Source organism: Lagenorhynchus albirostris, chromosome 11, assembly GCF_949774975.1.
Source record: "Lagenorhynchus albirostris chromosome 11, mLagAlb1.1, whole genome shotgun sequence".
NCBI lineage: Eukaryota > Metazoa > Chordata > Mammalia > Artiodactyla > Delphinidae > Lagenorhynchus > Lagenorhynchus albirostris.
Window position 1 is genome coordinate 48,612,877 of NC_083105.1, and position 25,666 is coordinate 48,638,542.

At 38.4% G+C, this 25,666-nt stretch overlaps 1 protein-coding gene across 1 annotated transcript; it reads left to right on the forward strand.

The window, feature by feature from the left end:
• The first annotated feature begins 19,065 nt into the window (after positions 1-19,065).
• Positions 19,066-23,331, forward strand: IFNG (interferon gamma). Its single transcript, XM_060164798.1, has 4 exons — positions 19,066-19,179; positions 20,329-20,397; positions 20,493-20,675; positions 23,197-23,331. Exons 1-4 carry the CDS (start codon positions 19,066-19,068, stop codon positions 23,329-23,331), a joined length of 501 nt encoding a protein of 166 aa, XP_060020781.1.
• The last annotated feature ends 2,335 nt before the right edge of the window (positions 23,332-25,666 follow it).

Sequence of the window (25,666 nt, forward strand, 5' to 3'; positions counted from 1 at the left end):
GGGGTGGGTGGGTGAGTAGGTAGAGGGTTATTTTAGCTAGGGTGCTCAGGGCAGATTTCTGAGATGAAATGACATTGATATTTAAGCTGAGACTTGAAAGATCAAAGTTGAGACAGCTATGTGAGTTGCTGGAGAAAGAGCATCTGAGGCAGAGGAAACAGCAAGTGCAAAGACTCTCAAGTGGTAAAGACCTTGGAGTATTCAAGAAACAGAAAAGGAGTCAGTGTAGCCCTAGCACAATAAGCAGTGAGAATGGGACAAGATAGGGTAGGAGAAGCATGCAGGAACTAGATGATGTAGGACTAGGAGGACAGGGCAAGGAGTTTGAATTTTATTCTGAGAGTAAAAGGACATCTTTCTATTAATATCTTCATCTTTTTACTATAAAATCTTGAAACTTACAAAAAGGTAGAGAGGCTATTATTTAAAAAAATAAATAAAACAGACAGACCCTAATATACTCAGCATTCAGCGTAAAAAATTCTTAACATCTGGCAATCTTGATTCACCTGTACCTCCTATTCCTCCAGCCCAGATTATTTTAAAGAAAATTCCAAGTTTTATCCATAAATACTTCAGAATGCCTAAGAAATAAAGACTAAAAAAACCCATCACCATTGAAATATTGTCATGACACGTGAGTTGACATAATTTATTAATATAAAATTAAACATCTCACAAATATCTTTTTTTATAGTTGGTTTGGTTGAATCAGAATACAAAACAAATGGGTAGATATATTTCTTAGATCTATAACAGTACCCACATGCTTCTCTTTCCCTCTCTCTCTCAGTCTTAATATTTATTGGTTGGAGAAACCAGATTACTTGTCCTATAAGATTTTCCAACTTTGCATTTTGCTGTTGGTATCCCCACAGTGAGACTTAACATGCCCCTCTCATCCATAGAATTTCCTGTAAATTGGTTATTAGATGCAGAGGCATGGTCAGATTCAGTTTTGATTTTTTGGCAAGAATACTTCACAGTGGTGCTATGCATTGCCTATTGCATCACTTCAGACAGTACATAATGCCTGATTGTTTCTCTTTTCTTGATGTTAAGATAGATCAGTGGTTTCAGATGTTGTCAGCCAGATAAAATCATTATAATCAGGGGAGTGGCAAGCCATGATTTATATGGTAAAGATCACTCTGGCTAGTACGTGGCCAAAAAAAGTTGTGGGCAGGGATGGTAATAAAAATATTTAACAAACTCTATGACATGGGTTTTGACCAACCACAGGGAAAGCAAACTTACTCATGGATTCTCATCCCTCATTGTAGGAGTGGGAGCTTGGGAAGCAGTTAAAGGGCACTTGCAGTGGCACGTGTGACAGACGGTGGCAACTTAGACCAGGGAGGAGGTAGCAGAGATGGAGAGTGGTGGATTCAAGGAAGCTTTGGAAAGGTCCAGAGGTGCCCAGTGTGCGGGTTTTCCAAACTGGAGTTGTCATTTCTGTCTAAAAACCACGTATCATGAGGCTCCTTATTTGAAGGCCACCCAACTTATTATTGTTAGGTTCTCCTATCATAGCCCTAGAACAAACCCTGGTTCTAGAAACAACGATGTTAGTTCTCATTGTTCTTTGAGACACCAACTGAGTAGGAAACTAGAAGAATCGATGTACCATTGATGGAGCAGGAAAAAATCTGTTGGACTTCTTTTCAAAGAAAAAAGAGAAACATTTAAGAAAGCAAAACATTAATATGGTATGTGTTGTTGTGAGGTGATTCAAGGGAGAAAGGTTAATAAGTATATAGAAATAATTTTTATATTTGCTATTTGTATTAGTAAAACAAAGTGAATCACGTAAGTGTCAAATTCACTGATGATACATCTCATGTTGCTGCTTCCTGCGTAACTCATCTCTTAATGAAAAAATGGGGTCACCACAGTTATTTACCTTTAACCACAAGTGAAGAACTAAGTTTTATTTCCTAGACAAAAATGTAAGAAGCCAATATTATTCACTTTTTTTTCTGTTCAGGTGTAATATCTTGGGGATGACCAATGACACTTTCCTACTGAGAAAGAAAATTTTCATGGTAGTGGTGACCACAGGTTTGGTTGATTACTCACATTACTACACTAGTGACATCTTTTACTCTATACTCCACACAAGGAAAAAAGTGCTGAATGCGAAACCACAACCTCAGCTGTTGGTGGAAATGATAGTTAATGGCACCTTGCTGCTGCATCAGTGGGCCAATTCTCAGTAAAGAGGATTAGTTTGAATATGGTTTCCAAATCAATGGATAGGAGTGAGTTGTGGCAAAAGTTAAATGATCCATGGAAGTAACCTAAGCATCCATCGACAGATGAATGGATAAAGAAGATGTGGCACATATATACAATGGAATATTACTCAGCCATAAAAAGAAACGAAATTGAGTTATTTGTAGTGAGGTGGATGGACCTAGAGTCTGTCATACAGAGTGAAGTAAGTCAGCAAGAGGAAAACAAATACCATATGCTAACACATATATATGGAATCTAAAAAAAAAAAAAGCTTCTGACAAACCTAGGGGCAGGACAGGAATAAAGACGTAGACATAGAGAATGGACTTGAGGACACAGGGAGGGGGAAGGGTAAGCTGGGACGAAGTGAGAGTGACATGGACATATATACACTACCAAATGTAAAACAGATAGCTAGTGGGAAGCAGCCGCATAGCACAAGGAGATCAGCTCAGTGCTTTGTGACCACCTAGAGGGGTGGGATAGGGAGGGTGGGAGGGAGACGCAAGAGGGAGGAGATATGGGGATATATGTATATGTAGAGCTGATTCACTTTGTTATACAGCAGAAACTAACACACCATTGTAAAGCAATTATACTCCAATAAAGATGTTAAAAAAAACCCCAAACATATGTCAGATCGTTTCACTGTCTTGCTCAAAACCCAATGGAGACTACCCATTTGTTTACTAGAATAAAATCCACTTTTTGTTTTCCTATGGCTGAATGAGCTGGTCCCTGGCTATTTCTCTAACCCCAGTACCTGCTCCTCAGGTCCAGCCACACCAGCTTTCTTGCTCTAACCCAGCCCCAGCTCACGATGCTCCCATGTTTGATGTTTCTATTTTGTTATTTTCTCTGCCTGGTCACTCTCCTCCCAGCCATGACCCTGACCCCCTCCTTCCCTTCAGTCAGGTCTCTGCTCAAATGTTCTTTCTTCAGAAAAGCTTTCTTTGACCCATCTGTTTAAAGTAGCACTGTCCCTTGTTCACTGCAGCATTAGTCACAATAGCCAAGACATGGAAACAATCTAAATGTTCGTCAGTGGATGAATGGATGAAGAACGTGATATATGTAGATAGATATGTAATTATCTACATATAATGAAATATTATTCAGCTTTTAAAAAAAGGAAATCCTGCCATCTGTGACAACATAGATGACCTTGGAGGACATTATGTCACAAGTGAAATAAGCCAGATGTAAGACAAATATTGCATGATCTCACTTACGTGTGAAATTTAAAAAAAAAAGGTCAAACTCATAGTAACAGTAGAGTGTTGGTTAACTGAAGCTGGGATATGGAAAGGGGAAGTTTCAAAAAAAAAAGGAAAGTAGAATGGAGGTTGCCAGGGGCTAGAGGGAGGGGGTCATGGAGAGACATTGTTTAATGGGTACAGAATTTCAGTTTTGTAAGATGAAAAGGGTTCTGTAGGTGGATGGTGGTGATGTTTGCACAACCATATGGATGTACTTCATACTACTGAACTGTACACTTAAAACTGGTTAAGGTAGTAGGTTTTATGTTATGTTTATTTTACCACAATAAAAAAAAAGGTATCAGCCCCTTCTCCTACTTACTTTTTCATACAATAGTCCCTTCCTGACATTATATTACATAACTGTTTGTTTCCGTATTGTCAGTTTCTTCCTCCAGAATGTAAGATCCATGGGGACAGGGGTTTTGTCTCTTTTTAAAATTATTGCTGTATCCCCAGTGCTTAAAAGGATGTCGAGCACATCAACAAGTATTTAATGAATTAGTACAATGTTTCAAACTGGAATTGAAAAAAATGTTAGTCTATCTCTGGGGGCAAAAATCTCTGAAATATGAAGCTTTGGAGGAATGTTTTGACAGCTAAGTTTCCTTCCAAGTGGAGGATGCTGCTCTGTGGTAGGTGAGATTGAAATTGTCTCACCAAGAGAAGCAGAGATGAGAGCCAGGGAGACGAGTCCTTGTCAACGGGGGTCCCTGGTTCCAGATGTCCCTGAGGTTCTCCCTCTGTTACCCGCGATTTCTCAGATTGCTTCCAATAAACACTCCTCTTTGATTAAAATAGTGTAGCTGGGATTTCCATCACTTGCTGCCCAGAGAGTCCTGACAAATGCAACTTGTCAGTGTACTGTTATTATGACTGAAAAATAAAGAGTATAATAAAAATGGGAAAAATTATTAGGGAATAATTAACAGAGTGGTAACAGAATTGACCACAGTAAATGCTGCCGGTGTCTTGCCCTCATCTTTTCAGCAGCCTCCTTTCCTGTCCTTACCCACTGCGTTAAACGTTAAAGGGTAACAACTTTCTGTTCCTTGGCCTGAGGGTTTCTCTCTGTCTGCGTGTGGGGAAGGCCGGAAGTGCTAGGAGGTTAGTGTCCCTGGGAGCAGCCCTCAGACAATGATGAAGAGAGTCAGAGGATAAATAGCCCAGCTTCCTCGCCCCTTGTGTAGGATGTCTTTTAGGTATGATCTATACCCTCGCGCAGAGGTCTTTTGTGGGTGGAGTCCCAGTTGCATACGGTGGTTCCTGTCTGTTAACCTCCCTCTATGGACCTTCTCTCTCCCTTGAGTCATCTCATTGCTTCCTGCCTGTGCTTCCGGGCATCATCACCCAAATGATCCTTGGCTTAGACTCTGCTTCTGTTGTAACCCAACATAAGGCAGTTTCTCTACATAAAAGTTTCCATTGACGTGGACAAATAAATTAAAAATGAGGAAATGCATAAATATAAGTTTTGTAAATCAGTTTACAAATAAAAAAAGATGAAAATGAAATAAAAATAGTGAACATGTTTAGGGCTTACAATAGGCCAAGCGTTGTTTCCACAAGGTTCATTTGTTTGATTCTCACGAAACCCCTGTGAAGTAGTTGCCATGATTAGCAGCTAAAGTCAGAGTTTACGAAACTCTCCTAGGTTCACACAGCCGGAGACAGAAATCAAACTCAGTCTGGCTTCTTGGTCTGTGCTATTAACCGTGATAGTATGTTGAAGAAATAATTAAAAAAAATAATTTTTATTAATCCTATGCCATCAAGCAAGTACTGTATACAATTAAATTGTTTGTATATATAGTATATATGAATAACATAGAAAACTAAGGACATTTGAGATGACTGTATTCTCAAGGAAGAGAGGGTCACCATATAAAGAGGAGTCGTTATGACACGAACACTTTTTTAAATCCCACATTAGTCAGTCATCGTTCATGAGAGTGGTTTGTTAACAATACGTAATAGTGAAAGACCATTGGCAGCAGCTTCTGTGATTGGCGGTAACACAGCTCTTAGGAAAATAGAGGGCAGGTAGAGAGTCAAGCTAAAATCAGCAGGTATAATGAGGTATCACCCTATTCCCTGTATGGATTTGGCACTAAACTGTAGCTAAAAAATTGAGGTCTCTTTGAGCTTGCAGCCCTGGTCAAGTGGCCTTGACGGCTTCGTCCTCCAGGCTGGTGGTCAAGAGTGATAGGACATTACTGGACACCCATGCAAAGTTGGCACTTTGAGAGAGATAAAGGAGACTCAGATACAGTGTACTCCCTCTAGGACCTTAAAATCTAATGGGTGAGGCAGGCATGTGAGGATAACTTGGATTTTTTCTTTTGTGAGCAAAACTTCCAGTGAGGTTATTTAGAGCATTCCACTTCATATGGATTTAGACACTTTTGCCCAGTTTCTACTCCTCGGCTTCAGCTGTTGCAGCTGTAATAGTGGGCGTGGTTACCTCAGCAGGGGGAAGATGCAAAACCAACTGTTGCAGCCCTGGGAGCTCTGTAGGTGGTTTTCTGATAGTTCTTCAAATAAGAGGAAGTCAGCCTCATGACTCTGCTACAGAGAACACTGCCGAACAACACTGTCACCAAAAGCCTTTGTCCTCTTGCAGAGGCTGAAATATCTGAGGGCACGAAGATGCTGTGCCAGAGAAGGAAGTATGGCATCAAGCCAGGTGGGGAGATAAGAGCAATTTCCTTCTTTCCCAGCGTGACCCACAGGAAGGAGAAGGGAAGTCAAGTTAAATTGGCTTGACACCTCTGTCCTGGGAAATCCTATCAGGTGACTGAAAAGGAAACTTAACTAGCCAAGTCACTGCTTATTGCCAGGAGATGGAAGGCAGCTTGGGGGAAACCCCCGACCACAGGCCAATAGAAGAGAGTGGAGCTAGTCCTGCTGAGAAAGCAGACTAGAAAAGTACTTCTTCAAATTACATCTGGAGTGACAAGAAATATTTCCGTCTTGAGTCTTTTCTCTTTCCTAATGGAAGCATAGGCTGAACGCTTTGTAATATGTCATTTAGATTTCCCCTCTTGAGATTGACTTATTTTTTCTTCTTTGAAAGAAGATGATCTGAGAGGATGCAGGGCGTGCTTTTTTTTGGTGTGGGTTTAATAAATTTCCCAATGAAATCAGAAGTGTGACCAGAATATAAGTCATGATCAATGATTCTAAGTAGCAAATGATGTTTCTAATTTTCAAAAAGGGTATATCATACATCATCAAGTTTGAGGATGTTGAATCTTAATTAAAGACATTGACATATGCTCAGCGTTGTCTGGAGTAATAAATCTGCTATAATTGGAAAGAAGCAAGACTACTTGAAGAAAAAAGATGAGAACTTTAGCTTTCTGACTTGGCAGTGTGGTACCCATTGCCTTTCAAAATGATAAGAATTGGCAGAACCTTTAAATGTCAGTCACCTCAAGTCCTTTGTGGAACTAGGAAAATTCTGTTAAAACAAGCAAGCAATCAAACAAAAACAGGAAAAAAAGAAAAACTATCAGAATGTGAAAAAACAAAATTAGAAAGTGTGTTGAGTAACAAATGAACAGAATGGCTTGATAGGCTTCTCAAATTGAAAAAGTCCTAGGAGATATTCCTAAGAGGAAAGTATATTAGCAAATATCTTTCAGCATTACTATAAATATGAAGAGAATGGTTTTTAAGAGCCAAACAAGTCTGAACAGGCAGTAAGTGTTTGCTTTAAAGCCTTTAAAACACACTAAAATGTTTATTTTAAAGGATGAAATACACATTCCTTTATTTAGGTAAAAGCTGTAGTCAAGATACAGGGCTTCAGAAGCTATATTAGTTGATGTAATGCGAATGCCTACCAAATGTATGATGGCTAAAACCTAAGAGAAGTTTATTTCTTACTCATGTAAATACCAAAATGTATGTATCAGAGCAGCAGGTATCTTTCTTCTTGCAGGACTGGGATCCTTTCACTCTGTGCCTCTGCCGTCTTCAGTATTTGGACTGTGAGATCACTGTGTGCATTTGTATCGGGCTGGTAAACAGAGAAGGATAATGGAGGACTGAACATGGAGGGTGGAAAACATCACTTTTACTCATATTCTGTGGGCTAGAATTCAGTCATATGTCCACACACAACTGAAAGGAAAGCTTGGAAATGTAGGTGAGCTCTGCACCAGGAAGAAGAAACAGGTGTGGTGTTTGTCAAGTCAGTCTTAGCTCCAGAAGCCTTCCCAGGTGGAATGTACATAAGCTGATTCAGTATCTGAGCAGCCACTGCAATGATGAGCTTCTTTGCTGTTGCTTATTCAAGTGCCAAAAGTTTCAAGGATTGTCCTAGAATGTCAAAAAGAAAGATAGTTCATAAATTCCACTGAAGGTTTTGCCATTCCATGAGGTCCTCTGAAAATCCCCGTAGAGGTCATTTTTCCCCTTTTGACAATCAAATATCTTCTCTCTTCCTAATGGCGATTTTGCTTTCTTTTGGAGAATCTCATCATCCTCAATATGTGTAGTCAGGCTGGTAAATCTGGGTTTCTTGCACTCCCACCATGAAATGCAAAGGAGTACCTGGAAGATCCTTCTACCATATTTCTTTTGTTTCCTCATGACTAAGGATTGACTACCAAAGGACAGTCAGCTGACACAAGATCAATCAATTTGACTCACTCCCTCTGGGTTTGATTCCGGAGCAGGAAGGCCAAGATGGGAACAGAAGCATTAGAGTTTCCAGATTCATTCCTTCACGGTGCCATGCAAAAGTATTGAGTAGTTTCTGGGGCTGAGACCTGGGATTGCCAGGTACAGCTTACCTGTTTTGAACATGGTTCTTCAGCTTTGTCATCCATCCATGAACTCCTCCTTATACCTTCAATAAGTGTTATCTTTTAACATATTAGTCAGAGTTGTTTTTTAATACATATGAACAAACAACCCTAAATGATATAAATTTTTTTTTTGGCGGTATGCGGGCTTCTCACTGTTGTGGCCTCTCCCGTTGCAGAGCACAGGCTCCGAATGCACAGGCTCAGTGGCCATGGCTCACGGGCCCAGCCGCTCCGCGGCATGTGGGATCTTCCTGGACCGGGGCACGAACCCGTGTCCCCTGCATCGGCAGGTGGACTCTCAACCACTGCACCAGCAGGGAAGCCCAAAAGGATATAATATTGAATGCCTCAAGCTTTCAGGACCAAATTAGAGATTAGTAGACATTCCATGATCAATTTCTAGCTTCATCGGAGCAGGATGGTTAAGAGCCCCAGCAGTGGATTCAGCCACAACTGGCTTTGTCACTTATTAACTCTGTGACTTTGGACTAGAAAAGCTTCACTTTTCTCTTCTATAGAATGAAAATAAATTTATCTTTCTTAAATGGTTGTCATAATTAAAGGAGTTGATGTACATAAAGCGCTTACTGTGGGTAGCTCTTACTTACTATTAGGTACCATTATTTTTACTCACAGAAATATTTGGCTGTACAAAGTTTTATCTCTAAGGTCCATTTCCCTGAGGCTAAATACAGATTTGTTGAGATTTTCTTGGACTTTGCAGTCTTCACATTGAGGCTAGAAGCCTTCAATTTACATACTGTTCTGCTTATAATGACCTCAGCTAAATTGGGAAATTATAACATATACGTGAGGCTCACCCTTAATAACCACAACAAAGTAGCAATAATGACTACATCTATCATTTAAAGAATAGTTTTTAAGATGATTTTACTTTTATCAAAATAAGACATGTAAATGTATTGCTGCTTTAACACTTTATATTTTCTTGAAAAACCTCACGTTCTAAAAAATCTCAAACGAAAAATAACAGGGCCTTTGGGGACAATAAGGTTTGGGACAGTCCATTCAATACTTACTGAACTTTATAATCAGAGTATCAACAAAGCAAATAAAAATTCTAATTAAAATACAAGCATTGTTAAATCTCTGGGGAAGTTTCCATCTATCATCACAGTGAATCAATCCTTTGTAACCTTACAACTTGGGCTGCAGCTTCCTCCTTTGAGACGTGGGACATTTGCCTTCGATAGAGAACATTTTCATCCCAATTTGAAATGCTATCTGGGGTGCAACCATTTTTATTAACCCATTGTTTTTTAACAGGAGGGAAAATCTTTTCAGCTTCTTCACCTGCACTTGCCTCTTCCCAAGTAGTGTAAAGTTTAGCACTATTTGCATTAAAGTAAAACACTTCTCTAACTTTTGACTTTTTCCTTAAGGTCTTCAAATATTGCTAAGGCTTTCTCCTAATGGTGAGAAAACTTGTACTTGATTGTACTTGATTAACATGCTGGGAAAACTCCAGTATGAACCAAAATGAATTCCACATTTTATCAACATCATTTCCCTATTTGTCATTTGGGTATGAGGAAATAATATAAAAAGAAAACACATGTTACAGCAGAACAAACTGTATAAAACAAAAAAAATCAAATAATATTGTTTGCAGAGAGATGTGGTCTTTGCTCTCAGCAGCAGGGAGGTAGCACCAAAGCCTTTGGACTGTCCTTCCTGATAAGAGTATCATTGTTTACTGGGGCCTTGGGCCGTGTCAGATAGTCTCTACTACCAATGTGATTTATGGCAGGGGCCTTGGGCTACAAGGTGTCTTGGGAACTATAAATTTGTAAATACTATAAAGCTTATGACAAAAAGTCAGCAGCTCTCTGATCCATGCATTTCTATTTCTGAAACACACTTCCAAGATAATCACTTTCAATTCAATTCATTTAGCTTCCATTCTTAGCTCAATTTCTACTTAGCTCTGTATCACTAAAAATTTCTTACAGTGCATTTCCCCCACTTTAGATAGCATCTATATACTTCCTACTACAGAAAATTATGATTGACTTACTTTACCCTATATACATACACTCAGTCTCCCCTCTCTCCTATCTTCCCATTATAGCTATATTACATTTTTCAGAGTAAAGTTTATATTATTATGATTAGGTAAATTTTGTTCTTGCAAAACATTTGTTTTTCTTGGAGTTAATAATTGGTGTTGTTTGGTTGGTTTTCTTAGTTTTCCACATACCCATCACTAATTCACCATCTCCTCACTCCAAACTCTGATAGGGATGAAAATTTTTTATAGTATAGTGAAACACATTTAGTTACATTTTTTTTTCTTGGAAGCATCCCTCAGGAACTCCTCAGTCCTTTAGTTCCAAAAAGTGCTGGTTGCCCTGTAGGTCTGCTGCACATCTATCTTCATAACGTGCTTGAAAATCCCATAGTTTCTTTCCTGTGTTGGAGCCTCTGTTTCCTGGATCCCAGGTCTTCTTCCTTGATTTAGTTTTTTATTTTGGTTAAATACTTTCTCAGCTTTCTCAAGATCCTTCATGAGAAAACGTACATGGGAAATAAAGTTACGAGATCTTGCATGAATGAAAAGTGTCCTTATCCTAACAGTTGATTGATAGCTTGGCTGAGCATAAAATTCAAGTCTGGACATGATTTGATTCTGATTTATTCAAATATTTGAACATACTGTTCCATCAGTCTCTAGCTTCCAGAATTGCTATTGAGAAGTTTGACAACATTCTGTTTCCTTACCCTTTGTATGTGACCTGCTTTTCTCTCTTGAACTTTGAGAATCTTCTCTGTTTACTAGTCTCTGAAATTTAATGATGTACCTTGTGGTCTGTCGTTTTAAACTCATTTTGCTAGGAATTCATTGGGTTTTTCATTTTGGAAACTGATGTTTTGCAGCTATGAGAAATTTTCTTAAAGTTCCTTGATAATTGTCTTCCTTTAATTGTTTCTTTTCTTTTTCTGGAGCTTTTCTTATATATGTGTTGGACTTCCTGAATCATTTCTTTAGAAGTTTTTGTAATTTTCTTTACATTTTCCAGCTCTTGGTCATTTTGTTTATTCTTGGAGATTTCCTCAAATTGACATTTCAACCCTTCTATTGCTTTTTAAACTTCTGTTGCTATAGTTTTAAGTTCTAAGAGATTCTTTTTTCTCTAATTGTTTCATGAATCTTCTCTTACTTAAAAAATACTTTTTTGCAGTTTTTTTCTTCTGCTTTGTTTCCTCCAAAAATGTTTCCCTATTTGTTTCTTTGAATTTTATCTTTTATCCTAAAGTGTTTTCTAAAGTATTTTGTGGTCATTCATGTTTTCATATGTAATAATGAAGTCCTAATTATTGGAAGGTGTCTTATATGCATAGATGGAGCTTTTTTAAAAATTTTTTTAAAGAAGATGTTGGGGGTAGGAGTTGAGTAATTTAATTATTTATTTTTGCTGTGTTGCATCTTCGTTTCCTTGCGAGGGCTTTCTCTAGTTGTGGCAAGTGGGGGCCACTCTTCATCGCAGTGCGCGGGCCTCTCACTATCGCGGCCTCTCTTGTTGCGGAGCACAGGCTCCAGACGCGCAGGCTCAGTAGTTGTGGCTCACGGGCCTAGCTGCTCCGCGGCATGTGGGATCCTCCCAGACCGGGGCTCGAACCTGTGTCCCCTGCATTAGCAGGCAGATTCTCAACCACTGTGCCACCAGGGAAGCCCCAGATGGAGCTTCTTGACTTACATGCGTTCTCATAGGGTAATACTTGAAACTAGTGTGCTTTTTTGAAGGATACATCAAATGTCAGTATATCTTTTCCTTTGGGCTGGGCAGTTTTTCAAGAGGAGAATCTTCTCGTCACCTGCCTGGGGGATGTAAGTCTAATAGAGTAAGCATTTTGGAAGCCTAGTGGTCTCACTGTTCAGTATGATGACTTTTAATTAAATCCTAATCTTATCAAGATACTTCACTTCTTCCTTGGCTGTGTTAGATATCTAGAACCTTGCTGAAAAACAAACTTTCAATCTTCAAACAAAGTGTGGCATGGGTAGTGGCCTGGCTGAATTAGCTAGAAGGGATCTAACTACATCTTATGTGTATGTATTTTCAAGGTTGTTCTATTTTCAATCTTACCTTGAGCTTCTTCTTTCAAAGGTGATTGATAGCCCAATTCTTGAATCTTCTTCAAATCTACCATGTGAACTGATTTTCAGATTGTTGAGTTCCTTTCAGCTTGTTGTGGTACTTGTCACAGAGAAATCTAAAGTTGAGGTCAGTTATCACTTGCTCATTCTCTTTCCATCTTTCATAACTTTATTGACATTTACCACCTACTGTTGTCTTATTCTCTTTCTCTTTGAGGCATTATAACCTTTTTATCTCCTTACAGGTTCTGAAAGAAAGTGGAGGTAACATATGTATTCCATCTCGCATGTTTCATGCTCTCAAAACCTATGACCTCGACCGTCGCTCCAGCAAGGGAGGAGAGAACTGGAAGGTTTCCCAGGGGCTTTACTTAGTCTTGGCCCAGAAGTGACACACATTACTTAGACTCCAACTAGACTGGCCAGAAAATGTCCCAAGATCCCATTTAACTGCAAGAGGCTGTGAAGTGTTTTATTCCATGTGCCAGGAAGTTGAGATCTGTATATTGGAAGGCACTAGTTATGTTGACCACACATTTGAGCTCTTATTATATGTCAGGCATTGCATCATTGCACATATTAACCTAATTTATACTCATGTAGTCATTTGAGACAGCTACTGTTTATATCACCTTTTTATGTATGAGAAAACTGAAGCACAGAGAAGTTAAGTATCTCACTTCAACTCAACAGTGTAGAGCAAAGTCATAACTGAATCCAAGAAGCCTGATTCCAGAGTCTTTGGACATAATCAGTAGGCTACTTTTCTTCATATTTAATAAACACAGAAGTTTATTAAGGAATAATTTTGAGCTAGATACAGTATTAGAAAAAATATGAAAGAATTTGGGTCAAAATGCTAAGAGTATTTACCCATAGATAGTGAAGTCATAGATTAATTTTTCTTTTCTTGTGCCCTTCTGGATAGTCTGATTTTTTATTTAAAAGCTCCTACATAATTTTATAACCTTTAAAAACAATTTCCATTTGAAGAACTAACAGATGGGAATTTGGTTCGAGTAGTTAATGAATTGGTTCAGGGATTAAGGACACCGTAATAATGACTTGTGAAACCCTGGCTTAGAAAAAAAACTTATTATTCATTGGATGTTTATGGTTTCAGAATTCTTCCTCCAGTTAACCTGGGGAAAATCTAAATCTGCCAGTCTCTTGTATGGAACTTTTACGATGGGAGATAGAACGGTTAATTCTCCTTTGGATGCACACGTTTTCAAAGCTTAGTGCCATTTCAGGGGCCACCCAGAGGGCAACTCGCTTTTTGACATCATTGCAAAAAGAAGCATGTGGCCCCGGAGTTAAGTACAAATGGTGAACCTTACATTTGACCTTACAGATTCCATACATCTTTCAAGGCTCAATTAAAATTAAAAGCTCAAATTCAACTGAAATTAAAATTCAATCCATTCATGAAATTCCTCAACTTTTCTATCTTTCAGACAATTACAATTGACCCTCTATATTATTCGTGGAAGTTGATTGAATGCACAGATGTGGAACCCGCACATACGGAGGGCCCACTGAACTATGCAACTTTATGAAATGGACTTGAGCATCTGTGGATTTTAGTATCCACTAAGGTTCTGGAATCAGTCCCCTGTGATACCAAGGGACAACTGTATTTCTCTTTGAATTACTAAACCTGTTGGTCTCTCTATCTCATATAACATTAGTTCTCAGTAATATATGCCTCATAAACCACAGTCGTAGAAACATAGAATGTTAGAAATGGCAGGAAACAGTTCATTGGATCCAACTCTTCTTTTTAAGATGTTGAGATGTAAAGCATGGGTAAAGGCTTTGCTCAAAATCCCACATACCAGTGGTAGATTCTAGGACCAGAATTTGGGACTCCTCCCTCTCAGGCCAGAGGTCTTTCCCCTATATTACTTCATGAATTGTCATTTTTCTTCTCTAATACTAATGTTATTGGAGGAAGAGATCGTAATTTTTACTTCTTTGTAATTTGTAAGAACTCATCTCGCTATGAGGCACAGCAACAAGTAAACCTTTGCCCCAAGGGGACAAATGGATAATGAAACACATAATGAATTGGTAGATTTCAGTGTTGAAAAGGATTCAGAGTCTACATCTAAACTTAGTAGGAAGGAACACCATGGCTAACTAGTGATACCTGCCATGGGTATAGGAGGAGGGAATGCAATATATATGTCAGGTATGTGTTTTACTCTCTGTGCAATAATCAGTCCTCTTCACTTATATGAACACCCTGGGAAGGATGTACATACGTGGAGAAAAAGGGAGAATATGGATACCTACCCAGTAATCAGAACAGTGGAATCAATCCTAGCTACCAATGTGGAGACATATGCTCCTGCCAGATTGCCTCACTGTTAACTTCTTTGTAACCTCTAGGGCTATAGGCATGGAGTAGGTGCTCAACAAAGACTTACTAATTGATATTAGGATATAAACAAATATTTTCCCAACAAAACTGTCCCATCCTTCTTTAATAACCCTGTGTCAATCACAGTACTTAGCACTTCGTAGATGCTTTAAAATTCCTTGTGCATTAAAAATATGACCTTCAAAGCATGACATGAATCCCTAGATGAACAGTATACAATCCCGTTTGACATAAACTTGAAAATATTGTAGGCTGATATACTACATAAGTATAATGTCTTCTATATTCTTTGACTCGAGTCTCAAAGTTGTCCAGATGGCATGAAAGAAAAAGGGGGATTCAGAAAACTCTCCTCTAACATATGGGAGTTTTGAGTCAAATTTCGGGGAAAATCTGACTCCACGTGGATTTCCACTCTGTATATCATTTTATTCCGTAGGCTCAGCTTGCGTGCTGTCAGGAGTTCCCAGGGTCAAGGCAGCGTGGGGCACAGATCCAATATTGACTCATACTCGGTGGAAGAAACCTACCCCAAAGTCTGGATGTGATAATTTGGTTGTGAGCGCTAGGGATAGGACTGCTGACCACAGAGGAAAAAGGGCAACAAAGGTGTAAGTTTTGTCTTACGACTGCCTACTCAGCGAGGGCTGAGGATAGCATGAGATACGATCGAAAGTCTTGCTGACGCTTAATGCATAACCATCACCAGTTTTCAGAAAGAAGTCTGGCTGAAGGGAAAAAAGAAAGTTTTCAGTCCCTTCGTTTTAGTAATTTGCTCACACTTTGGCTCCTGGTGGGTTTGAAAAACTTTTAAAGGATATCTTGGTGGTGAATGATTCTGCAGTCTCAGTGTTGGCTGAACCAACAAAGTGTGAAACCTCTAGTTTGCATGTGCAACAGAAGGTGTTTTACAGGCAGAAAAGAGAGAGAAACATCTTTTTTTGTAAACTTGACAAGACAGGAAAGGATCAAAGAATATACTATTGTAGTGACAACATTCTGAACCCCAAAATCGTATGTTGAAAGATGAAAATCTCATAGGATGTGATTCACTTCCAGCCTGGGATGCAAGACCAGTTACAGAATTTGCAGGAACTGGTGCAAAATGAAAATGGGAGCCGCTTGTTTAAAAATTATTAGGAATTTCAAAAAGGTAACAACAAAGCATGAAACCAAATGTGGGCTCCTCTAAGTGTGGGGTCCTGATAGACTGTACAGGTCTTATGTCCACGAAGTTGGGCCTGCTGGGATGTCTAACCAATAATTTCAAAACTTTTATTTGCAGTCTTACTATTTTTTAAGGAATTAAAGAGTGACTATTATCTCACAAATTCTACAGAAAAAAAAAAGTCCCAGAATCAAAGCCTGATAGGATGTAATTACTTGAATTCACATATTTAACACAGTTATTGGTACATACAGTAGTTTTGATGCCTGTTGATTGGGGACAGGTAGATTAAGGAAAAGGTCTTGGCTCTAGACTGAGCTCTACATTGTCCAGTTGAATGAATTTAAGCACAGCAACTTGTTTTTTTCCTGGGCCTTGATTTACAAATCTAAAAAAAATGAGAGAACAGGCCATAGATAGTCTCTGTAATTCCCTAATTCTGTGCTGTGCTTGGTCATGCCATCAAGAGCTATTAGAGCTTGAATTTTAGCCATGTATTTACTAATTCTATACATCTGGCCATGTTGTAAACATATCCCTAATGTGTGTGTGTGTGTGTGTGTGTGTGTGTGTGTGTGTGTGTGTATGTATGTATATATATATATATATATATATATATATATATATATATATATATATATACGTATGATTTTGAATAGGGATTTGCAATTTACAAACCCCCAGACAAAGTGTAATTCCCAATTATGGACCTCGCTATTCTTAACTCCTCACCCCCAACACCATATTCCAGTGGATAGATCGAGGGATGAGCAGAACAAATTTTTACTTCTTTCCAGAACGTTGGTAACATTCCTTACAGTAGCTTGGAGCTTGGTCATAGGTTTCCTGGATAATATTGAGTGCCTGCACTTGTCTCAAGGCTTTGGAAAGGGTTTCTTGTCACAGTGTCACCCTGTAAGCACTTTATCTGGGCCGTCTTTTTCCTTGAGGAGCGACACAATAGAGCTTTGTGGGCAGCAGTGTAATTTGACACTCCTCACTTGCTTGATGTGAGGCTTTGGTCCCACAAACACTTTTTGATTTTGTTTATTCTTTGGGAAGATAACCCCTCAAACAGTTTTCAGGCCTTTTTCACATAAAATAATACATGGAATTGCCCCAGTAAGCAGGGGTTGGCTAAAGAGACATAGCATCAGGTTTCCAACATTAATCATGAACCCTCTTTAATTAAAAACGAGTTTCCTACAGGTTAGTTCTGATAGCATTGGGATTAGAACTTGAAGAAAATTAGCTTGAGGGAAGAGTAGGCCCTGAATTAAGCATTCAAGTTCACTTTTATTCAGTGCTGTCTATGGACAAATCTCCACGCTACAATGTTTTTAGGGAAGAAAACTCTGTTACGGAACAGAAACAATTTCTGATTCTAGGGAACTCAGTCCCTAGATTAGGAGAAGATACATAACTAACTCTAATATGAGATTGAGGGATCAAGACTCTAAGAAAAGTGTGAACCACTTTCCTAGACCTTTGTAGACAAGATGTGAGATTACTTTTCAGAAGGATCATTTTGAGAGAACTCATGCAGATAATGACTTTTAGGTTGGACTCGGATGGCTGGGTGCCACTCTGAGAGGCACAGATGTGGGAAATCAAGGAACAGCATGAGCAAAGGCTCAGGGTGTGTTTTTTTTAAGGAATGACTAGTCATCCAACGTGCCTGAATAGGAATAGATCACTTTGAGTGCTTACTACATGATAGGCAAAATTCTTAGCACTTTATAAATTATCATCTGACAATTTTCAACTGAAGCCCGGAGAAGATACTAATATTAGGTTCACTTTGAAGATAAGGAAACCTAGCTACAGAAGAGTTAAGAAGCTTACTCAAAATCATATAGCTAGATAGCAGTGGAGACAGGATTCAAGTCTGCATTCATAACTGCAATACTGCTGTGTATACAGTACAGGTTGAAAGGCAAGGTGGGCTGGAATCAAATAGTGGAGGGTCTTCTGTGCCATCCCTAAGTGCTATATTTCATAAGTAAATTACTAAGAGAGGAGAAAAAACAATCCTATTTGTATCTGAAAGGGAAAAAAAAAGTTAAAAAAAATCTATCATTAGTGACTATTTGGAACAATTTATCATCTAGAGCTTTGCTGTTCAATATGGTAGCCTCTTGCCACACATGGCTATTGAGCATTTGAATATGGTGAGTCCAAATTGAGATGCACCATAGGTATAAAATGCACACCAGATTTCTAGGATTTAGTATAACAAAAAGAATGTATAATATTTTATTAATATTTTTCTGTATTAATACATATTGAAATGGTATTTTGGATATATTGGTTTAAGTACAATATATTTAAAAATTATTTTTCCCTGTTTCTTTTTACCTTTAGTAATGGGGCTATTAGAAAATTGGCTTGCATTATATTTCTGTTGGGCATTGTTGGTCAGAGCAACATAAATTTGTGGTAGATATTATATTAACCATCTTTGATGAAGGGCTTCCTACCACACTGGTTTTCTAACCACATTCTTTTCCTTGATTTCTGGTCATTTGCAAGAAAAATTTTAAGAGGCACCCCCTTTGTAAAGGTTTGAGAGCCCCTAGAATTTCCTTTTTTACTTGCTTCCGACCACAAACGAATGATCAATGTAATCTCTGGATGAGGAATCAACATTTTACAAGAGCAAAAGGAGGAGGTGCACAAAAATTTCCAATCCCTGGATGGTGTGAAGTGAAAGTGCTTTCAAAATATCCCACAAGAATGGCACAGGTGGGCATGATGGGTCTGTCTCCTCGTCAAAAGACCCAAGGAGTTGAAAGGAAACTCTTAAGTACAACACCAAAATGCCACAAAACCATAGTTATTAATACCAACTAACTAGCATCTCTATCTGTCACCATCTCATCTTAAAAAACTTGTGAAAATACGTAATCCTGATGAGACTTCAACTAGGTATAAATACCAGTAGCAAAAGGAGACACAGTACATTCTTCTGATCATCTGCAGATCAGCTGTTAGAAAAGAGAGATCAGCTACGTCCTTGGGACCTGATCAACTTAATACAGGAGCTACAACTACTTCACCTAACTCTCTCCGAAACAATGAAATATACCAGTTATTTCTTAGCTTTTCAGCTATGCGTGATTTTGGGTTCTTCTGGCTCTTACTGCCAGGCCCCATTTTTTAAAGAAATACAAAACCTAAAGGAATATTTTGTAAGTATGACCTTTTAATAATGCTTGTGGTTGAAATGACTGATGTTTAATGTTAACTTGTAATGGTATCTATGATGGGCTCTCATCTCTAGCCCACAGTCATCTTGAGAAGACTTGGTGTTATTGTGGCTCCTGTTGGCTGGATGTGTTTTTTTGACTAAACGATCCAGATAATGCTTTAACTCTCTGCTCAATTTGCTATGGAGATTCAGTGGGGATTCGTGAATCCTCCAAAAGATGGGCATAATACGGGTATAGTTTAGAGCATTGCTAATTTTGTGATGAGAATCCATTTAATTATGATGTCAAGTAGTATGCATACTGAAAAAATGACTAGGTCTTTCTTTCTGATTTCTCAGGCTGCTATGATGGTGACAGTCAAAGGAAGGTCAAGATTAGCATTAACAATGGTCATTTGAAATAACTGATCAATTAAAGAAGATGAGGTCCTTAAAGCTTTGGCTTAAAAAAAAATCACTTACAGGTGTTTTTCTCCAAAAAGTGGTTTTAAAATTTTACTGTCCCATCCAGATTGTCTGTGAATTACTCTTGGAGTAGTCATTTGCTGAGATTTTTTGGTAGGAGTTTAATCTGCTTTCTATTTAAAAATTTTTTTCTTCATTTTATGAGTTTCTTAAAATTTTTACTTATGGTTAATTAAAATAGTTTTTTGCATTTTAAATATTTTATTATATGTCCAAAATTTAGCTACTATAATTACAGCTGGAGCTATCTTTTAAAGCTGAAATAATATCTTATAGGAGGGCACAGGTAGAGGTTATAAAAACCTGTACCATAGCGGGGCAGTATTTTATAGTGAGATGGCTTTGCTGGGGTTTTTCACTAGACCTAAAAATACTTTCTGTCCCTTACTATAGTTATTTGGGACAACCGAAGTATCATCAGCCTTGTTGAGTTCATTTGTGAAGTTATATTAGTAAATAAGAAAGCTAAAATAGCATGATAGTCTTTGGCTGTATCCAACATGATAGCTTTTGAGAAAACACTGTTAGAACTAAACAGAGTGTTGAAAAGAAAATCAGTGAACACTGTCAGCATCCAAGTTCAATAAAACTTGAAGTACAGTTTTAGGGCAATTTATGGACTGATTGTAAACCAATTTTTTCCTGTTTTGTTTTGTTTTCTCAGAATGCAAGTAACCCAGATGTAGCTGGTGGTGGGCCTCTTTTCTTAGAAATTTTGGAGAACTGGAAAGATGTAAGCTGAACGTTTCCACTTGGCTAATTTTCCTATTGCTTATTTTCTGATGGATAAATTCACATCAATTTCTCTTTGTGCCTTTTTCTCCCAAGGAGAGTGACAGAAAAATAATTCAGAGCCAAATCGTCTCCTTCTACTTCAAACTCTTTGAAAACTTAAAAGGTAACCAGATCATTCAAAGGAGCATGGATATCATCAAGCAGGACATGTTTCAGAAGTTCTTAAATGGCAGCTCTGAGAAACTGGATGACTTCAAAAAGCTGATTCAAATTCCGGTGAGATGATCTTAATTCTTTTTTTTTTTTTTTTTGGTTTCATTGCAGAGGCTCTTGCAAAGCACTTCATTCCCAGAAAGTAGAAATTAGCTACTGGGTACAGTTGTTAAAGCTATGAAATGAACCTGTGGCCAAAACCCCTCTTTACCAATTCTGTTTGTGTTTTGGGTGACTTTGCAAAGTCAGTTATGCGAGTCACTTAAATTTGTGATTTGGGAAAATACTGGAATTATGTCTACAGCACAAAGATAGGTGAATGAACAAATCAGTGAGAAAGAAGTAGTGAAGAAGTGGGGGGAGTATTGAAAAGCAGTTCTCCCATTGCCCCTTGTTTGTGTGTTGGAAATTCTCTTGCTTTGAATAGGATGTTGCATGTCTTAATGGAAAGAGCAGTGGGAGGGCGGGGGGAGAAGTGGGAGGGTGGCTCCTAGCTCAGCCACCAAAGAAATGTGTGATCTCAGATGAATCACAGGCCTGGCTGGGGCTGTTTCCTCATCTTAAAAGGAGCCTGTTGGGTTCACTATAATTTCTATGGTCTCCTTTGCTCTAAAATTCTACAGTGCCATGGACAGAAAATGAGAATGAGTTAGGAGAAAGGTATGGCCTTTGAGGAGACAAAGGCCCTCCTACAGCCAGACTCTGGTCAACCTCTCAGATTGTGCAGCCCAAGTAGAAGTGAGAGTGTTTGTTTTTAGAAAAGAAAATAGGTAGAATTTATACCTTATGAAAGAACTGTCCTATCAACAGAAGATACTAGAACATCTTGGCTGGAGAAATCCTTAGGCTCCTCAGCTTTATCTTATCAAATTGCCTTGAGTCTTTAAAGTTATGGTTTCTAGAAGGTGAAAAATAACTTTGAAGCATAAAGACGTCACATTTTCCAAAATTTCATCTAAGAGACAAAGGCCTCCAGATTTTTTGGGGGGGCGGGGGGGTTGGCTTTGGTATAAATAGGCTTGAATGAGAAGAGGAGGGGTCCCGTTATGACTTGTGCTCTCAGGATTTGTGCCCAGCTCTCCCTATAACTGGATCTGCCTCTCAGCAATCTCACATAAGCTCCTAGGAACAGAAATAAGTGCTGCTCTTCAAGATTGCTCTAGTCTCCAGTATGTTCGATGGTATGAGAGTGGCTTGGAAAAATTATAAGACCATTACTACTTCCACTGGTAATGTTTTCCGGTGTTCAGCAGATATCCATTGGTTGCAGGCTAGAGAATGAAAAAGCACTTATTCCTAGCCCAGTGCTGCCTCTGGCTTGCTGTTCAGTCCTGGATGAGTCTCTTAGTTTCTTGGTGATGCTTTGAACACTGGAAAGTTCAATTTATCACTTGTAAACACACACCCGGTAGAAACTTTTCTATTCTGCTGTAACTGGGCCTTGAAAAAAAAAACAACTGTTGGTCCCATCCTTCTGGAAGCTCCAAGCCTCCTGCTTCACAATGGGCAGTCCTGAGTGAGCTCTCAACCATTGTCTTTTTTTGCTCAATTGCGAACGTATTTAAGGCATGTTATGCCTTTTAGTCCTGTAGCCTAGTCATTCTCCGAAAATGCGGCAAGGTGGCTCCAGTGTTTCCAGCTTTAGAAAGACATCTACTGGCAGAGCAAAGATGAAAGTAAATGGTCCTCATTTTATGAAGCATGACTTCACCTAAATGGTCCTATTGGGTACAGTGAGAAAATAGTTCAATTTGCTGGAATGGAAGGCAGGGTACCGGGAAATTTGCTTTCATTCCTAATTTTAAGTGTTATATACCAGTAATTGATTATTGCCATGTAAATATGATCGGTGTTTATTTTTAATCCCATTATGGAAAGGATGAGACTGACCTAATTTGGGGGAAATTAAAAATTAATGATTTTCATCTGACTTGGACTTGGTGTTTACAAAGTACTGAACCTATACCAGTGGTTTTCAAACTTTGGTGGTGCCTGAATCACCTGGTGATGTTAGTAACTACACAATGGCCCAGGCCTAGTCTGAATTCATACACCTGGGTGTCTGAGTTCTTCATTAGGTCTCCAGGTTATTCTTCTACACACCAAAGGTGAGAGCCATTGGCTATAGTAACTCATTTGATACTTATAGCAAAGACTAAGTACAAAGTGATAGAAGTAGTAGAGAGCCTAGAGGTCGTCTAAACAATCTCCTCATCGTTCAGAGGAGAAAACAGAGATTTGGAGAGGTTAAGTGACTAAAGTCACATGTATTGTACACACAGAATTCAAACACACATTTTTTTGTCACTACTTCAGGGCTCTTTCTGCTATATAATTTTCAGAATTCTGTAGTGGTAAATTAAAGGATATGTAATGTGTCCCACCATGTTACAGCACAACTAGCAATTTAATTATAATTTTAGTCTTAATCACTGAAGAAACCAACATTACATATTAAGGTAATATATTGCTAGTGAAAATAATTTATTTTAAAGGAATACTTCTACTTTCTTGGACCATGACAGCAGAATATCCTAATGATTTGTATGCCTGAAATTAATTTTGCTGTTTTCTTTCCCAATAGGTAGATGATCTGCAGATCCAGCGCAAAGCCATAAGTGAACTCATCAGAGTGATGAAGGACCTGTCGCCAAGATCTAACCTCAGAAAGCGGAGGAGAAGTCAGAATCTGTTTCGAGGCCAGAGAGCGTCGAAATAATCCTGCCTGCAATATTTGAATTTTTAAATCTAAATCTATTTATTAATATTTAATATTTTACATTATTTATATGGGGAATATATATTTAGACTTATCAATCAAAGTATTTATAATAGTAACTTTTATGTCATGAAAATGAGTATCTATTAATTTATGTGTTATTTATAATTCCTGTATCCTGTGACTATTTCACTTGACCCTTTTTTTTTTCTGACTCACTAGGCAAGTCTATGTGATTACAAGGCTTTATCTCAGGGACCAACTAGGCAGCTGACCTAAGCAAGACCCTGTGGGTTGTGCATTTATTTCACTTGATGATATAATGAATGCTGATAATGAAATGATGCCATCCAGTTGCTGCCTATTTGAGACTATGCCTTCTGAGCCACCACTATGATGGCATGTCAGACAGCACTTGAGTGTGTCAGGCGATATGACTTGTCCCGTGATAAAAACATAGCATCTCATCTCATCTCATGCCTGGTGCTTCAGAATATTGCTGACAATTGTGATTGTACCCAAATGGAAAGTAATATATTTGTTTATCAATATTTAATATATATGAATAAAGTATAATTTCATAACTATTTATGCTGTGTCAGACTTTTTCTAAAGTGGGGACCAGATTAAATGAACCATGGACTAATGAATTAGTATAAGGAGAGTCATTTTTAGCTGTGGAAATATTAGAGTTGGATTAAGACCCATTAAAATTGGTGTTTCTCTCTGCCGGCGATTTGTTGGTTTCCAGTGTTCCATTTGGTAGCTGTCTGAGTTATCTCTCCAAAATATGGATGTAACTATGTAGCCATTTACTTCAGAGCTTCTTCTGTGGAAAGTAGTCCAAATTGTTTAGCTTGGCACACAAAGGTTTATTTCCCTTTCTCCCTCAACTCCCCATGGCATCCTTCATCTTTGTATCCCCTTTGTCCTCTGGCCACTTTGGGCAAACACCATTTGGTATGGAATAGTGAGTGGGAACTCTAGGGAGAGAGGCTTGGATTGGAATCTTGGTCCTGCCATTACAAGTAGTGTGACCCTCATATTCTCTAAGCTTCAGTTTCCTCATCTGATAAAGAATTGTGCCTTCCTCATAATATTGTGGTGAGAGTTTATTCTTTCACTCAAGAAATACTTACTGCAGCACCTACCATGTGCCTGGTGCTGTTTCAGGCACTTGAGATACATTTGTGAACGAAACAAACAAGGATCCCTGCCCTTGAGGAATTTAGAATTTAGCAAAGGGGAGACAGATAATAAACGAAATACATAATATGTTAGTAAATTGCATGGTATGTTAGAAGGTGATTGGTGCTATGGGAAAAAGGTAAAAAGGAATGGGGGAACTGGGAAAACTACAGGTGGGACAAAGCAAATGGCCTAGAGGTTTAAATGGAGTAATTACAATTGGCTTCATTGAGGAGATAACAATTGAGGAAGCACTTGTAAGAGCTAAGAGAGGATTCTAGGCAAAGGGAACATTTTTGCAAAGGCTCTAAAATGGAAACTTGCCTTGAATGGTAAAAGAAAAGCCAGCACTCCAGTGTGGTTGGAGCAAAATGAGTCAAGAATATCTCTAATTTTTTAGCTGAGCAACTAAAAAGATGAAGTTGTCATCACCTGAGATGGGGAAACTGGAGGTAGCAGGTTTTGGGTGAAAAACCAGAAATTCAATTTTAAAGGTTAAGTTTAAGGAGTCCATTAGATTTCAAAGTGGAGATGCTGAGTAGGCTATTGGGTATATCAGTCTGGAGTTGAGAGAGAACTCTGGACTGTTGATGTAAATTTAGGAGTTGAAGGTAGAGCAGGTATTTAAAGACCTAATACCAGCTGAACTTATGAAGGTCATGAGTTTATATAATGAAGAGAAGGAAAGCAAAGTATTGAGTCTTAAGGCACACTATCTTTAAGAGGCTGGGGAGAGACCAACCAAAGAGACTGAAAAGAAATGGCCAGTGAAAGAAAAGGACAACCTAAAAAATGAGATGTCTTGAAAGCCAAGTGAAGAAAACATTTCAGGAATAAACTGTATTAAATGCAGTTAAGTCTGGTCAAATGAGGACTGAGAACTGAACACTGGATTTAGGAACATGGAAACCATTGCAGACCTTGGACAAGAGAAATTCAGTTGGAGAGTGAGGGTAAAAGCCTGATTAGAATGGGATTAAGAGAGACATTGGAGACAATAGACATGGATAACTCTTTTTAGAAGTTTTTTTTTCTTTTTTTTTTGCAAAGGAGAACAAAGAAAGGGGTAGATGTCAGGATATGACATCAAGAGAAGTTTTAAATTTTTTTAGTTGTTGCTTTTAAGATGGGAGAAGTAGCATGTTTA